Source organism: Hyaloscypha bicolor, assembly GCF_002865645.1.
Source record: "Hyaloscypha bicolor E unplaced genomic scaffold K444scaffold_173, whole genome shotgun sequence".
NCBI lineage: Eukaryota > Fungi > Ascomycota > Leotiomycetes > Helotiales > Hyaloscyphaceae > Hyaloscypha > Hyaloscypha bicolor.
The window spans coordinates 1-13930 of record NW_020194675.1 but is presented as its reverse complement, the minus strand read 5'-3'; the positions used below and the strand labels follow the sequence as shown (position 1 = coordinate 13930).

At 41.2% G+C, this 13930-nt stretch overlaps 7 protein-coding genes across 7 annotated transcripts; 3 read left to right on the top strand and 4 right to left on the bottom strand.

Annotated features, from left to right (window-relative positions):
* Positions 1 to 2650: 2650 nt before the first annotated feature.
* Positions 2651 to 3013, bottom strand: K444DRAFT_511689 (uncharacterized protein; the record flags this gene model as incomplete). Its single annotated transcript, XM_024873474.1, has 1 exon — positions 2651 to 3013. A coding segment is annotated over one exon (363 nt), but the record flags the coding sequence as incomplete, so codon positions are not given.
* A 1462-nt stretch (positions 3014 to 4475) lies between these two features.
* K444DRAFT_543306 (uncharacterized protein) lies at positions 4476 to 5554 on the bottom strand (the record flags this gene model as incomplete). The annotated part of the gene is made up of 2 exons (XM_024875956.1): positions 4476 to 5343; positions 5418 to 5554. The coding sequence occupies 2 exons, from the start codon at positions 5552 to 5554 to the stop codon at positions 4476 to 4478; spliced, it is 1005 nt and encodes a 334-aa protein (XP_024729392.1).
* Positions 5555 to 5895: 341 nt separating this feature from the next.
* On the top strand, positions 5896 to 6435 carry K444DRAFT_636165 (uncharacterized protein; the record flags this gene model as incomplete). The annotated part of the gene is made up of 1 exon (XM_024883962.1): positions 5896 to 6435. The coding sequence occupies one exon, from the start codon at positions 5896 to 5898 to the stop codon at positions 6433 to 6435; it is 540 nt and encodes a 179-aa protein (XP_024729391.1).
* Positions 6436 to 6604: 169 nt separating this feature from the next.
* K444DRAFT_217417 (uncharacterized protein) lies at positions 6605 to 7303 on the top strand. Its single transcript, XM_024871127.1, has one exon. It carries the CDS (start codon positions 6774 to 6776, stop codon positions 7200 to 7202), a length of 429 nt encoding a protein of 142 aa, XP_024729390.1. The 5' UTR covers positions 6605 to 6773; the 3' UTR covers positions 7203 to 7303.
* Positions 7288 to 9676, bottom strand: K444DRAFT_217454 (subtilisin-like protein). Its single transcript, XM_024871128.1, has 5 exons — positions 9221 to 9676; positions 8988 to 9118; positions 8523 to 8932; positions 8418 to 8471; positions 7288 to 8365 (listed from the first exon to the last, which is right to left on the bottom strand). Exons 1-5 carry the CDS (start codon positions 9555 to 9557, stop codon positions 7405 to 7407), a joined length of 1893 nt encoding a protein of 630 aa, XP_024729389.1. The 5' UTR covers positions 9558 to 9676; the 3' UTR covers positions 7288 to 7404.
* On the bottom strand, positions 9677 to 10938 carry K444DRAFT_217415 (uncharacterized protein). The gene is made up of 2 exons (XM_024871126.1): positions 10519 to 10938; positions 9677 to 10471 (listed from the first exon to the last, which is right to left on the bottom strand). Exons 1-2 carry the CDS (start codon positions 10801 to 10803, stop codon positions 9797 to 9799), a joined length of 960 nt encoding a protein of 319 aa, XP_024729388.1. The 5' UTR covers positions 10804 to 10938; the 3' UTR covers positions 9677 to 9796.
* A 70-nt stretch (positions 10939 to 11008) lies between these two features.
* On the top strand, positions 11009 to 12817 carry K444DRAFT_619940 (uncharacterized protein). Its single transcript, XM_024881613.1, has 6 exons — positions 11009 to 11137; positions 11341 to 11549; positions 11604 to 11634; positions 11792 to 12017; positions 12069 to 12160; positions 12486 to 12817. Exons 1-6 carry the CDS (start codon positions 11047 to 11049, stop codon positions 12689 to 12691), a joined length of 855 nt encoding a protein of 284 aa, XP_024729387.1. The 5' UTR covers positions 11009 to 11046; the 3' UTR covers positions 12692 to 12817.
* Positions 12818 to 13930: the final 1113 nt, after the last annotated feature.

Sequence of the window (13930 nt, the reverse complement as noted above, 5' to 3'; positions counted from 1 at the left end):
AATATTTAGAAATTAAGCTCTTCTATTTATATTATAACCGGGAAAAATTATAGCTAGATCTAGTTTATACTCTTCTTTACTAGTAGTATATAGCAAGAATTAAAAAAGGGTTTCTCTTTCGAAAAATTAATAAGTTTAATTAAGTAATTAATCCGGGCCTAACTAGAAAGAGTATAATAGATTTCCTCGGAATTTTTAAGGATTTTAACTAATTAGTACTAGATAGCTAAGGTTTTTCTTAAGCTCTTTTACTATTACTTAGTTAAAATAGACCTAGATTCTAGGCTCTATAGTATGTATTCTTTCTGCTATAAAGGCTATTAGTATTTCTCTTCTATTCTAGGGTAAGTAATAAGGAAGCTTTATAATTAGGGAGGGTAATTAACTAATTTTAATAACTTAATAATTATTTACTATTTAATAGAGATTAATAATAATCCTATAAATCCTTGGGAGAACTTTCTAAAGCCTGAGAAATTTAAGAGAAAAAGATATAAGCTATATAGAGAGAGAATTAGCTAAGAGCTTATAAGTAATTTAGTTATAATATACTTTATTTTTTTCGAAAATTTCGAGGATTTCTTGTAATATAATTTATTTTCTTCGAAAATTTCGAGGGTTTCTAGTAATATAATTTATTTAATTAAATTAATAAAGAGCTAATATAGCTTAATTAGCTATTTAATTTTATTAAGCTAAGATTAAGCCTAATATAGAAATTACTAAATCTAATTTTAATATTTTATTTAAGAATTCTAAAAGTAAAAGATTTAAATTAAGAATTTTATTTTAATTAAAAAAAACTCTATTAAAAGACTTATATAGTTAAATAAATAAATAAATCTTAAAATAAATAAATCCTAAAATAAATAAATCTTAAAATAAAATAAATAATAATAAAAGAGGGGTTTAAGGGAGTTTTCTCCTTATATTATAATAAAATTTTATAATAAAATTAATAATAATAAGAAAGAAATTTAAATAATTCTTTTTTTATATTATAATAAAATTCTAATTTTAAAGAAATGATTTTATTTAAGTCTTTATTATTAAGTTTTATATATAAGCTTATATTATATTATAATTATTTATAAATTATTACTTTATAAATTATTATTTTAGAAATTATTATTTTAGAAATTATTATTTTAGAAATTATTATTTTAGAAATTATTATTTTAGAAATTTTTAGTTTTCTTTTTTTAAAAAAAACTTTTATTAAATTTCTTAATCAAGTTCTTATTATTAAATACTATATATAAGCTTAGTTTAAAGACCTATATAATTTATATTTTAAATTAATATTTATAAGTAATAATAATTTGCTTTGAAAATTTCGAAGAATTTCGAAAAATTAATATTATATAAAGAAGGCACTTAAAAGAAGGCAGTTTTTAGCCTAAATTTAGTATTTATTATAATTTCTCGATAATTACAAAGAATTTGGGTATTATAAAAAGTAATACTAGCTTAGGGATATCTTAAAAGCAAACTTCAAACTCTAGTTTTAGCCCTAAACTCCCTTAGACCTAAAGATTAATAATTATACTATTAACTACACTATTTTAAATATTAGCTAGGCGATCTTAGGCGCTTAAAAGTTAGTATATATCGAAATTAGGGCCGAGTTAATCTTGTAAAAGAAGAAGAATTATATTGCAAATATCTTTAGGTAAAGTATTTAGCGTATTAGTAATAGAATTAGGGCCTAATTATCTATAGCAAATAAGATAGGCTTTAAGAAAGGCCTCTTTATAGCGGCAGCTATAATAAAGACGATTCTTACGGAAGGGTAATTGAGGGACCTAAAGTATAATATATTAATAAGAAATTCTTGAAATTTTCGAGAAATATTAGGGCTAAATTTAGGAAACTTATATTAATAGAAGTACTACTTTTACGGCACGAATAATACTTTATAGTACCCAAATACTAGGTAATACTATTATTTCTCTTTAGGAATATATCTGCCCTATATATTATATTAGTTTCTTATTCAGGAACTAAAGGAAATAGAGAGGAGGAAGTGGGGGGAATTTAGCTTACCGCAAATACTTAGTAGGATCAGAATTAGTAAGTAAAGGCATTATACCAGGTACTTGGCTATTTTATTAAGCTTTCCAAGTATTAATTCTATTATTATAAAGAGATATAAGGTCAGATTCTCGTAATTTTCGAAGAAAATTAAAGATGAGGGGGGGGTATTTTGGCCTTATATATTGCTCTAATACTATAAGACAAGCCAGCTCCAGCCTTATATGACTAGTCCAGAGGGGAATATAAAGCGCCACTGCATTTTAATAGTCTTAAAGGGCTCTTTTGGTTCGTAAATCGTGGTGTTATCGTAGTTGTAATTTATAGAGTTGTGTATAGTAAGTCAATATTTTAATATTACTCGGGTTACACGTGATTTTCTCTCATTGGCTGGATTAAGCGAGCCGCGATTTTAGCGTGTTTTGGGACCGTCTTTCTTCAGGAAGAATATTCATGAATAACTTGAATAATATATGAATAAAATAAGAGTAACGGGTTTTATACTTGACTAAAATAAGAGTAGTGGCCATTATTCTATTTTACTCTATTCATTTGACACACTGTCTTTGGGTCTTTTATCATACGTCTGCTTCGCTCTTATCTGCAGCAGGGTCTCCATGGCACTGTCATACTTCTCACATTCTCCTATGAAAGCGTAAGTGGAAGAAGCTTGTTGAAATATTTTCGGTAGAAGGCGTATCTGGCGAGACTTTTCAGCGTTATCCTGTTGGTTAATGCAAATAGCATCTACCCATAACACTACCGCATCATTTTTGTGCCGTAAGCGGCGAAGCGCCGTATCCAAAGAGGAGGTAATCCAAAAGGTCCCATCTGGTGTACTCAACGAGTGGGTTCGTTCATCCGTACCCCATACGTAGGAAAGTGCCCTGTAAGTTCCGGCAGAATCGAAAGGTGTGTGGAAAATTATTCCCTGGAGCCGGTCTTTTGCATCGCCCGGGAATATACTGATTAGTCGTATGGTTTGCTTGTCCAGTCGTTGGTGAAGATAATCGGGAAGTAGCTTAACCCCATCCAAAGCCGAAAAACTGTTCGCCGTTATGAGAGGCTCCATTTGAGAGCTACCTGAAATTATAGGAAGCTCTAATAAAGACGCCAACAGGATCTCCCACCTAGGGCTTTTGCCGGAATCTGATGGCGTGTCTTCATTTATGGCGGCGAAATAGCTGACGCTCGGAAACATTGGACGAGGAATAATGACTGAAAAGCTCACCCTCTCTAACTGTGCTGATGTGGAAATAAAAGACGAGGTTTTATTTCCGGCCGTAACAACTATCTCAAAATGATATGTGGGCAAAGTTGCCTGCAGATCTGATCCATCCCATCTGTCAATACGAGCGGTTTGGGAATCGGGCGCTATTTGGGCTAAGCGAGGGGCCCGATTGCTTAATCGTCTACTTAAGCGAGCTCCGGTTCATAAATCCGAGGTCGGATACGAGCGAATTTTGAAAATATTATAATATTTTCAAATTAATAAATTAATAAAATTCTATTAGTAGGATCTATTAAAAATAATTTGGTTAATAATACTATTTAAGTAATTTTAGCTAAAGCCTTTTATTAGAACTATATATAATTTTAATTATAAAATAGTTTTTAAAATATATAATTATATAAATCTTTTTATCTTTAATAGAATTTAATCTAGGTAATACTCCTCTAAGTTTCTTATAAGCATTAATGTTTTTTATTTAATTAAAATTTAGCCTTTGCTTTTTATTAGAAAGTTATATATTATTTTAAAATTAGGCCTTTTTATTAGCGAATCGGGCCCCTCGCTTAGCCCAAATAGCGCCCGATTCCCAAACCGCTCGTATTGACAGATGGGATGGATCAGCTCGTCCAATGTACTAAGGGATCAAATACAGATCTCAGAAACGTTTGGAAAATCCTCGATATCTATCTCTTCTGGCGCGTATAGAAGGCGCCGTGGGCTGCGATCTTCCGAAACCACCCCGTCGGTTCTTACGATTCTCATAACGGGCAAACGCCTATCGCCATCTCTCCCGGTAATTTCGCTCCCGTCAGAAAGAGATTTGATATATGTACTGTCTGGGAAGTCCGACGACAAATCTGAGTCTATGCTATTGACTTCATTTGAGAAAGCAGACGGAATGGTCAAAATATCTCTGGATTGACCTTTATATCTCTCTCTTGTCTTCGCTGTCGTCCCTGAATCTAGATATCAGCCCCTGGGAGCAAAACTCAACGACAAAGATTCATACCGGTGGTGGATGGAGTAAATAAATAATATATGTGGGCTGATCTTGAGATTGCGGGCTTACTATACTAATTAAGATAGCAAGCAGTGCGGAGCGGCAGAATCGAATTATCCGACAATCGTACGGGGCAGACAGTCTTTCGGATCTGTCTGCCCCGAGAGCGTTGGTCTCGTCCTGAAGACCCCAACGAAATTAGAAACCTCAAAACCCAGCCCCCAAGATAAATCCTGCGATACCGAAACTGATCGAGACAATGGCTGCCAGTCCCTGAAGAGCTTGCAACCCAATTTTCCCGCCGCTTTCCGCCCACTTCTTGAGTTTCCCCTTCACTTCTACGCCAGGCTTTGATTTCATCGTCTTCTTGTCTTCGGCGCACTGCGAGAATGCTTTTGCGTTGCGTCGCTGTGAGCGTTTCACTTCCAATCGCTTGTTGCTGTCCTTCTCGTACTTCAGTTCCGATTCCAGTTGCTCAAGGCGCTTCCGAATCTGTTCCGCCTCGGCGTAGACTTCCAGCTCTAGTAATACCCCTGCTGCAGTCTGATTTAGCGACATCTCTCGATCGACAAGTTCTTCTTGCACCTTGAGGACAACGGCCTTCTTCCCAAGTAATTGTTCCACGATGGCCCGAGCGGATTCTCGTGTGCCGTCGAATCTTGTCGCAGTGGAACCCCGTCTCCTCATGCTCCCCCAGTACTCTTCACGAAGCTCACTGTCCCTGCGATTGGCTGCTGCAATGTCTACAACATTGCCCCACATTGTTGTCGCAAGTACGACGTTAGACAATGCGTCTTCTCCGACGAGCTTCTCGAAGATATCCAGGCTTCGCATTGCCGATCCTCCCATCCGATTGTCCGTGATCCTGTGGAGATAGACGATGCCCTTCAAGTTGTAGCCGAGACGGATGATGGAGAGTTGTTCGGTGATGACTTTGAGAATTTCGGCGTCACTGCGAGTTGTACCATCAAATCCCGGCGTATCCATGATTGCAAAATCTGTGTTGCCAATACTGGTCTGAATGACTTGACATTTTTCTGTCCCCGCGACAAAGTTAGCCAAATATAAGATATGGCTCCAAGCATATATCCTTTCCGATCACACCGAAGGAGGGGGAAAATCCTGGATATCGAGGGAAACGACATACACACTTTGAGTTCATGGCCAGCACTGACATTCATGCCCGTAAGCTGTTGAATAAAGTATGACTTCCCAGCTCCGGTCAAGCGCATGACAAGTATCATCTTCTCATCAACACGCTCCCACTCCCTGTTATCTGGATTCATAGTGCTGCGAGACATCGTTCTGTAGGTATCAAGTTGTCATTTGAAGGAATCCCGAAATTGCACACTTACAAATAAGTGTGTGTAAAGGCCTCCGACGATCTTTAAGGATGGCAAGGGATTGTATGCAGCCATCATGCAGAACCACTGATTTGGCGAAACAATGTCGCACAAGTAAGGCTCCACGACAATGCAGGTGTTTTCGGACATGGACTTGCATGTGGAGCTCTCAGCCTTCTCAAGTGGGAGGAACATTTCCTCCAAGTTTGCTTCCCCGCCTGCCTCTCTGACATCCTTAAGAGGAGAAAGACACGATCTCTCGAAATCATCTGAAATTCTGAAAGATGGGGCATTACGACGAGTACAGCCAACCTCCAACAAGATCTCAATCGGATCGTATTGATTCTTTTGGTTCTAGCGCAAGTGCACCAGTTCACGACAAACCGAAGAGCAACAATGGGTCGACTCTGCAGACGAGTGGCCAACGAACATCTCAACCACAATCTCGTCCCTCACTCCCAGAGAGAAACAGGTCTGAAAGTGGCATACAAGCGCCGCATCTTGGAGATGTACCTGCACGAAAGCCAACCACGCAATCGACAATTGCGGAACTCCAAAACGAGCTTATGGTAGCACATATGCAGTTGGACGAATTTGTTACGAGATCTGCCTCAATGCACTCGAATGATCCTTACAGAGTCGGCGACGACAAGATTGCAAGAGATAGAGATCTTGTGGTAGCCGATGTACGACAATGGAGCAGAAATTTCAATCGTTCTTCCAGAGGAGTATTGAGAACACTGATTGCAGGTGATGAACCGGGGAGACCTTTTGAGAAGGTGTCGAGCGAGTATGATCACTACCTCACCAGGCACCCAAGGTGAACTTCGCTCCTCGTCCAAGGATTTGTCTGGATGAAGCTGTTAGATAAGGTTTTCCAAAGACCTGTTTGGATGGGAGGGTATTGCATCGCGGATTAACAAAAGGGAATCAACTTATGCGACCTATAAAAATCTTACAAGTGCCTCGACGACATGACGTATAGTGAGTGAGTGATCCAGTATTTCAGTTGACCCAGCTTAGAGCCCGGACCAGAATCCAACAAGGACCCATCTCGGAGCAGAGATTATCACCTTTGGAGGTCCCAGATAGCCCGAATCATTGGGAAATCTCTGCTATTCACAAAGCATGCGTCGAGAAAAGAATCAGTACCTTGACGAGTATGACGAAGCCACAATTAAAGCCCTACACGGACCAAAGAGATGTATTCGGCATTCGCAATCAAGATCCACGGAAGTCCACGTTATTGAACATCGTTCGACGAGCCATAGATCTCGACCTTCTCTTTTGGAAGCAGAAGGCGTTTTTCAAATTCGAGGTAGACGCCATTTCGCTCTCCAGACCTCTGCCATTTGATCCTGCTTGGATGGAAGCCGATGATCTAGAAGCAAAGGAAGACTTCTTGGTCCAGAGAAGGGCGCCCGTAACATTGTTTTGTGCGCCGGCTCTAGTGAAGTGCGGCACGCCTGAGGCAGATTCGTTCGACAAAAGGGTTGTCATATGTGAAGCAGCTGAGGGGGAGGAACTGGTGGTGTTGGTAGTGGTGCACCCATTATGCATAGTGCGTGTATTGCGGTCATGTGGAAGGTAACACTTGAAATTCTTCGAGGAGAGAGCTATACAAGTGTGTGAATTCCATCAATACCAAGACGTGCCGCTGTCTTTGAGAAGGATGAATGCAGAGCTTGATTTGAGAACTTTCGATACTTGTTGCACACCGAGACGCCATGAGTCCGGTGGCTTCTTCGATAGAGATGTTGACAATCGACTTGCAGTAATCGAGGCTGGCCTTGTCATCTCTTGTGCATTTCTTCCAGTGCGCGCGATATCGTCTCGCAAATATGCGCTCTTTCTCGTAATCTTTTCGGTCCCATCTCCTCCCCCCTAATATAAGAAGGAAGAATCTTCCACGGCGCCATGCAGCGATATCCATTGTCGACGGCACTCCCCACCATTGTGTCAAATACCGCCGACATGCCCTCGACTGTTTTAAGCTTCTCAATCCTCCGGATTCGTCCCCGGTTGTCTTTATGCTGCGCAAAGTCCAAGATGCGAGCCGCGACAGCACCCCCGATTATAGCGGCGTAAGACGTCCCCGAGACAGGCTTTTCCTGCCTCGGAATTTTGACGTCTTCGCCGAGGATGGCGAAGCTGTACCTAGCTTTTCCGAGTACGGACGGGTTGAATGCAGCAAGTGCCCGATTACTAGCATTGGTAGAGAACATGCAGAAAAGCTTCAAGTCGATGTAAAGGCGGCCGGGAAAGGCAATGTAGCTCATATTACCGTAGTTAGATGCTGCTGCGAAGATGAGTATTCCAGCTTGCCTTGCTTGGTCAATAGCATTCTCCAGATCTATGTCATCTGAGCTGAACCCAGAAGGCATTATAATGATGTCGACATTCCAGCTGTTCTGGGCATGTTGTATTGCTTTCGTCATGAGGGCGACTGTATCGTCCGTTGCGTGGGCCTTTTCGAAGACCTTGCCGACGTAGATCTCGGCCATATTGTAGATCTGCTGTACAAGCAGAAATGCCCCAGTCCCATGGGTTGTACTATCGTCCCAATCTTCTTCGTCTTCGTTCACAAAATCCTTGTAATCCTTCACATTGTCGGCATAGGCTTCGTTGACCCCTGTATCAAGTATTGCTATCTTGATAGGCTTATACGCATTGTCCTTCTCCTTGGGCTTAGGGCGGAGGACTGAATTTAGTTTATCAAGCTCCCCAAACCATCCATCGGACGTGAAGTTTGAGCTAATTTCTTTATCAGCTTAGTTTAACAACACATCGTAATCAAGAATCTCACCTGCTGGACATGATACCGTCTGACAGTGGAGTAACGGAGGGTGATACGGGATACCTGAAACGAATGTAAGCTATGTGACTGGATGTAACAGACGTGCATACTTACTGCATGGGCTGATAGGGAAACTGCGGGTATCCTTGGCCACCCAGGTACGAGGGATATGGATGGTATGGTATTTGATGCGATGGAGTTGCTACCGGAGCATGTAGTAGACTGTGCACGGGAGACGGCGATACGGGAGGAGTGTTTTCACTGACAACTTCCATGGCAGGCGAGCCGGTTTGGTCGAGCTTGACTGCCCGGGGGATAGACACGTCTGGATCTTCCCATGCAGACTTGTATCGGTCGTGGAGCGGGTTCACAATAAACTTTTCAAACGCGTCACGAAGCCCTGGAATATCATTCTTAAAAGGCTGGAACTTGACCGGGGTCAAACAAGCCTCGATCACATCTCGGAGAGCGCCAAAAGTGTCCTTGCCTGCCCACAGATCGGGATTGTTGAAGACTTCCATGGCCTTGTGAAAAATATGAGCCTGTATCAATACAGCAGGAGAAGGGAGCTGTGCTTACAGCAATATGATCAGCATTGACGTTTGGCTCTCCATTGTAATCGACATCCTCTGGCATTCGGTAGTCTTCGATTTTGATTCTGAGCTCAATCTCGAGCAGCATGATACCCAAAGCCAATATCTTCGGAAGAACTGGACATTACATCAGCACGGGCTACCCAATATTGGACGCAAATAAAGCAGCGACAGATCCTAGAAGACGAAATCTCGCTAGAATATAGCAAATTCACTCACCGTGTGATCTGAACTCAGTATCTGGATTGAAAGATTGGTTTCGACCGTCGAAACAGGCGGAAAGGAAAGGCTCGTTGATAAAGATTCCTTTCGGCATTTTGGGTCTTCGTTCAAACATGAAATGGACAGTATTCTTGGTCCACTCTCTTTGCATCCACTCGGAATCGTAAAACTGCCACACAGCTTTGGCGAGGAAATAAGACAAGAGCAATCTCATCTTTAGCGAGAGTCTTGTCATCATGACAAGCTCAGCAAGTGAGACGCTCGACGCGCCTAGGATAAACCCCTGTGAAAGACTGCCAGGTCCCTCTAGCACGAGGCCAACCTCTGAAATCATCAGTCTCTAATCAGCAATGTTAGCAAATGTATCTAGAACTTCACTTCGAGGCCGTGATTGGGGGTTTCTTCCAGCAAATGGCGTCCGAGTCGGAGTCCGTTTTCGTCGAAGGTGAGAAGATATTGAAGCAGGTCGGGCAAACAGCCAGCATTAGAATCTCCCAGATCAAGCTGCGCACTTAGGTATAGTGCCAGCTCGCAGATTCTTAACGGAGCTTGACTCCCGTCTCTTCATCTCCCCTATCGACGAGGGCGGGATTGCCGAGATTTCCAAACTCTCTGCAGGGATAGAAGAATGAAGGGAAAGATTTTACGTGCCAATTGTGATCTGTTGCGGTTGGTGATGATTTTGCAAAATGTATCCACCGATACCAAGGTGCTGGAAAGTTCAATGTGATCCTCGACATCGCCCACCATCTTGATGTGTTTCTTTCGCGAGACGCATATTTGCGTATCTTGCCATTGGCATGTATCTCCCAATCCATGATGGTGAGGATGGTCCAGAAAGAACAGTCTAAAATTGACGCTATCAGCCAGCTCTCCGGGAGAACAGCATCCGTTCAAGCGCAGGTTGGCAGATATCTCCTTGCGGCCACCACCCCGTGTACACAAGCAGCGCGTAGCGAGGGTATTGTACAGCTCTCGAATATACGCCTGGTAGTCCTGCTGCTCTCGCGATGTATCCGTTGGTTCCAGGTCGGCAACGTCCACGAGTAAATCCTTCTTGGACCTTCCGAACCCATTCAAGAACTTGAGTATAGACTGCCGGTCTTTCTTCGAACGAGGATCTGATGCGAAATCTTTAATGCCCCTCTTCACCATTGGCCTCTTCTCCATCAATCGTTTTAGGGCAGGATATCGTGCATGGTCGGTTCTGGTTATATAGCTGGTCCTAGGCTTAGCAGAGGTCGGCCACTATGATATGTCAGTATGCGCGAAGTGTTAAATCTTGATTTCCTTACTTGGCATAGTCTTTCCAGATTATCCAGCAACTTGGAAACATTTCTTGGACTGTCATCAAGTGTGAGATAGTCTTGCACATTCTCCAGTGCAGCCGAGAACAGACTGCAGAAGGCCTTTGTTCCTGACTCCTTTGAAAGTTCTCGTGCGATTCCTTGCAGCTCAATAATCACATCGCATGCAAAAGATATTGTAGGCTCATCTGTAGCCTTTTTCAATGCCACCGCTGGCATCCTGCGAGCCTGGATACGGGAGCCCGCATGAGTGTGCAATACCGACGTGCTCATTTAGAGATCGGATGCTTTGTTGTGTCCTTGCATCGGCGGCGGCTCGAGGTCTCAGAGGTTCGTTTGCTTCGCCGTTGGTTTGCTCGTCTGCTCGTCATCTTGGTAGTGGATGTCGTTGGAGACATTGCGCTCGGTTAAAGTTGCCAGTTGATGTTGGTGGGGCTGACAGAGGTGCGGCTGAAATCAACAACGACATGCTCAAGATCAACCTGTCTCGCTTTGATCGAGCTTCAGCATCAAGGAATGGCTTCAAAGTGTTGGTTCGTCCTTAAGCAGACACATTACCCCCCTCCAGCGATTCCGAAAAACGGCATCGGGCATGTGAGTGGCAGCGGTAAGCCCGTTGTATTCTCTAACTCATCAGTGCAGCCCCGCTTCGTCCGTGAAATAGTTTCTTTCTTCAGTGTGCAAGTCAGTCTTGTACACTTTGAGTGGTAATTTTATGTAGAATCCAACCTGGCAAGGACGCATAAATTCTAGAGTGCTCTAACCATCCGATCATGACCATTTAAGATTTAAAAGGCTGACATGCTCCAGGTCCTATTTGCCTAGGGCACCTCATACCAGATTTGCAGCATCTGGACAATGTCATAAATCGGCACGGCCCGCTAGACGTTCCGCCAGACATGCCTATATACCCAACTAAGGCTCGGGAGCTTACTTTCGAGATCAACAAGACGCAGGGTGTTGAATTTTCCGCAAACACAGGCGTGCCCATTGCCGCTGCGGCAGGACTGACCATCAAGGTATTGCATGACTGTTGTGGTCCAGAATCATGATCCGAGCTCTGACATTGAAAGTTGGATGCTGGCTTGGCTTTCAAACAAACAGGTACGACTCTCCACAGATGCTGAATACAACCGGATCCGTACGAGGTTTTGTATTTAGCCGCCAGGAGTCTTCCCAGGGGTGTTTTTAATGTGTGACATTGAGTTGCACATTCAAAACGCCTTCTTGGACTGTACCTTATGTTAATATTGTCCATTAGTCCGAAATTTCTGGGAATTCACCTCCCTCGACACGTTCATCTTCCAACCTACGGGTGCATATGTGGAAGATAGTATTGAAGACAATGAGACCAGAGCTTACCTAGCCAAGCTGGGACTATTTCAGTCTTCCTCTATATTCATGATCACGGGTATTATTGTTGCTCGTGGTGCCAAGTCCAAAACGTCAGAAGTGAGAACGCGGGATGTGCATAGCGGACCCGGAGTGCACGTTGCCAACAGTCCGGAGGAGGAGCACACAGCTGACTATTACTGTAGTGATTTCCTTGGAGTTGCCAGCGCAGGACTTGATGCGAAAATCTTGAACGAGACAGAAGTCAAGACTAATGCTCAAATCACGACTGACTTCAGTAAGTATAACGTGCTCATTCTGCATGTATATTCTGGGCGATGCTTGCAATGTCCATTCACCTCAAGCGACGGAAGATGGATAAAGTTATACTGGCCATAATGTACTACTTCGTCTCGCACATTCTGGCAAGCTGTGCTCCTTCGTCGGCAATTTACGGGTGGAGATCTCGTACCATCCCTTGGTCCCAATTGCCAAGCAAGACTGAGTTTATCCTGTTCATAATGTGCACTTTCATCATGCACATTCTGAAGAGTCAGCCCGCTCGTTCTTTTGTCATGACCGAGGCATTGAAGGCAAGAAAGACATGTTGATGATTTGGATAGTTTGGGCAATTCGGCTTGCCAAAATCTCAAAAGGACTCCTCGATCGACGGTGGTCTTACGAGACCTTCTCCACGGGGTCCATTTTCGGGGTAGATACCGGTGAAGATGAAGGTCAAGAGATCGCAGATGCTCTGAAGTGTGAGGGACTTCAAATTGAGAAAGTTGATATCAGCTCCGAGGGCGATGTGTTCGTTGTTCCAGGTTGACTGGGGGCAATTTGGCTGCTTAGAGAGAATATACTGTCTGCTCGATTGACCCAGTCGTTGAGGCGTGACTCTCGCTCGGTAGATCAATTGAAGGTAAATGTGCAACTCAAATTCGGAGATTCTGAAACCCATTTGAAGGTGTTCTGCGAGGATTGTGATCAACCATGCACCTGTGTTTATCCCGGTGAAATTGAACATAAGTAATCGCGCGTAAACACATGATCCGGTAACCGAGATCCCTAGTCAATGCACACCCCAAGCGAATGCACACCCTTTTCCCACCAAAACCCCCCATTTTTAGACCTTAATAATTAAGTGACTAATAATTAGATTAACTTTAAAATTTGTATATCATTAGTTTTATATATGCTAAGTAAGATTATAGTATAAAGTTTACGTAATATTGTATATTGCGTATTTAATATTAAGCTTAAAGTTTATAAATTACTAGAATTTAATATTATTTAAATAGAATTATAAATAAAATTAAAAACTAAAAACTACATAATTTTATAGTAATAATATAATTTAGTAAAGGCTTTCATTAACTGGTTTTATTAATATATCCTTATAATAATAAAATAGATTTAAAATACAAACTTTTTTAAAAATATAATTAATACTTATATTATAAATATAATAGTTCCCGTTATATTACATGCTCTATACCTAATTGGGACTAGAACAGCTCGCTAAGCTACACGCGTATACTTTATACTTAAGCTTAGTTCTTTTCTTAAGAAACCTCTTTTTCTTTCCTTATCTTAGAATTCTTAATAAATAATTCCTCTTATAAGTAATTTATTTATAAGCTCTCTTTACAGGTTCGTAATAATAGAGGCTAATTTTAAAACTTTTAATAAAGACTTTTATTTTTATAATATAAAAAACGAATTTAAAAGAAGTATTTAATTTTATAAGAATTTATAATATATTTCAAATTTTTAAGTTTTAAAATCGAATTCATATTTAAATTAATTATATTAAATTAAATAAAAGAGTTTTTTTATAAAACAAAATTCATAATATTATAAATTAGTATATAGAATATAAAATAAATTAATGGTTTTATTAAAACTAGCCTTATATATATTTTAATATTTAATAAAAACTTTCATATTATATTTTACTAATAATATTATACTTAGGGTTAGGGTTAGGGTTAGGGTTAGGGTTAGGGTTAGGGTTAGGGTTAGGGTTAGGGTTAGGGTTAGGGTTAGGGTTAGGGTTAGGGTTAGG

Excerpts from the sequence above, each read along its gene's own strand:
- K444DRAFT_217417 (XM_024871127.1), top strand. The coding sequence starts at position 6,774 with ATGACGAAGCCACAATTAAAGCCCTACACGGACCAAAGAGATGTATTC.
- K444DRAFT_217454 (XM_024871128.1), bottom strand. The coding sequence starts at position 9,557 with ATGATTTCAGAGGTTGGCCTCGTGCTAGAGGGACCTGGCAGTCTTTCA. Across the intron at positions 8,933-8,987 it reads TCAATGCTGATCATATTGCT|GCCATGGAAGTCTTCAACAA; the intron begins GTAAGCACAGCT and ends ATTTTTCACAAG. Across the intron at positions 8,472-8,522 it reads TTTCCCTATCAGCCCATGCA|GTATCCCGTATCACCCTCCG; the intron begins GTAAGTATGCAC and ends CATTCGTTTCAG.
- K444DRAFT_217415 (XM_024871126.1), bottom strand. The coding sequence starts at position 10,803 with ATGAGCACGTCGGTATTGCACACTCATGCGGGCTCCCGTATCCAGGCT. Across the intron at positions 10,472-10,518 it reads ATCTGGAAAGACTATGCCAA|TGGCCGACCTCTGCTAAGCC; the intron begins GTAAGGAAATCA and ends GACATATCATAG.
- K444DRAFT_619940 (XM_024881613.1), top strand. The coding sequence starts at position 11,047 with ATGGCTTCAAAGTGTTGGTTCGTCCTTAAGCAGACACATTACCCCCCT. Across the intron at positions 11,550-11,603 it reads CGGCAGGACTGACCATCAAG|TTGGATGCTGGCTTGGCTTT; the intron begins GTATTGCATGAC and ends TGACATTGAAAG. Across the intron at positions 11,635-11,791 it reads CTTGGCTTTCAAACAAACAG|TCCGAAATTTCTGGGAATTC; the intron begins GTACGACTCTCC and ends ATTGTCCATTAG.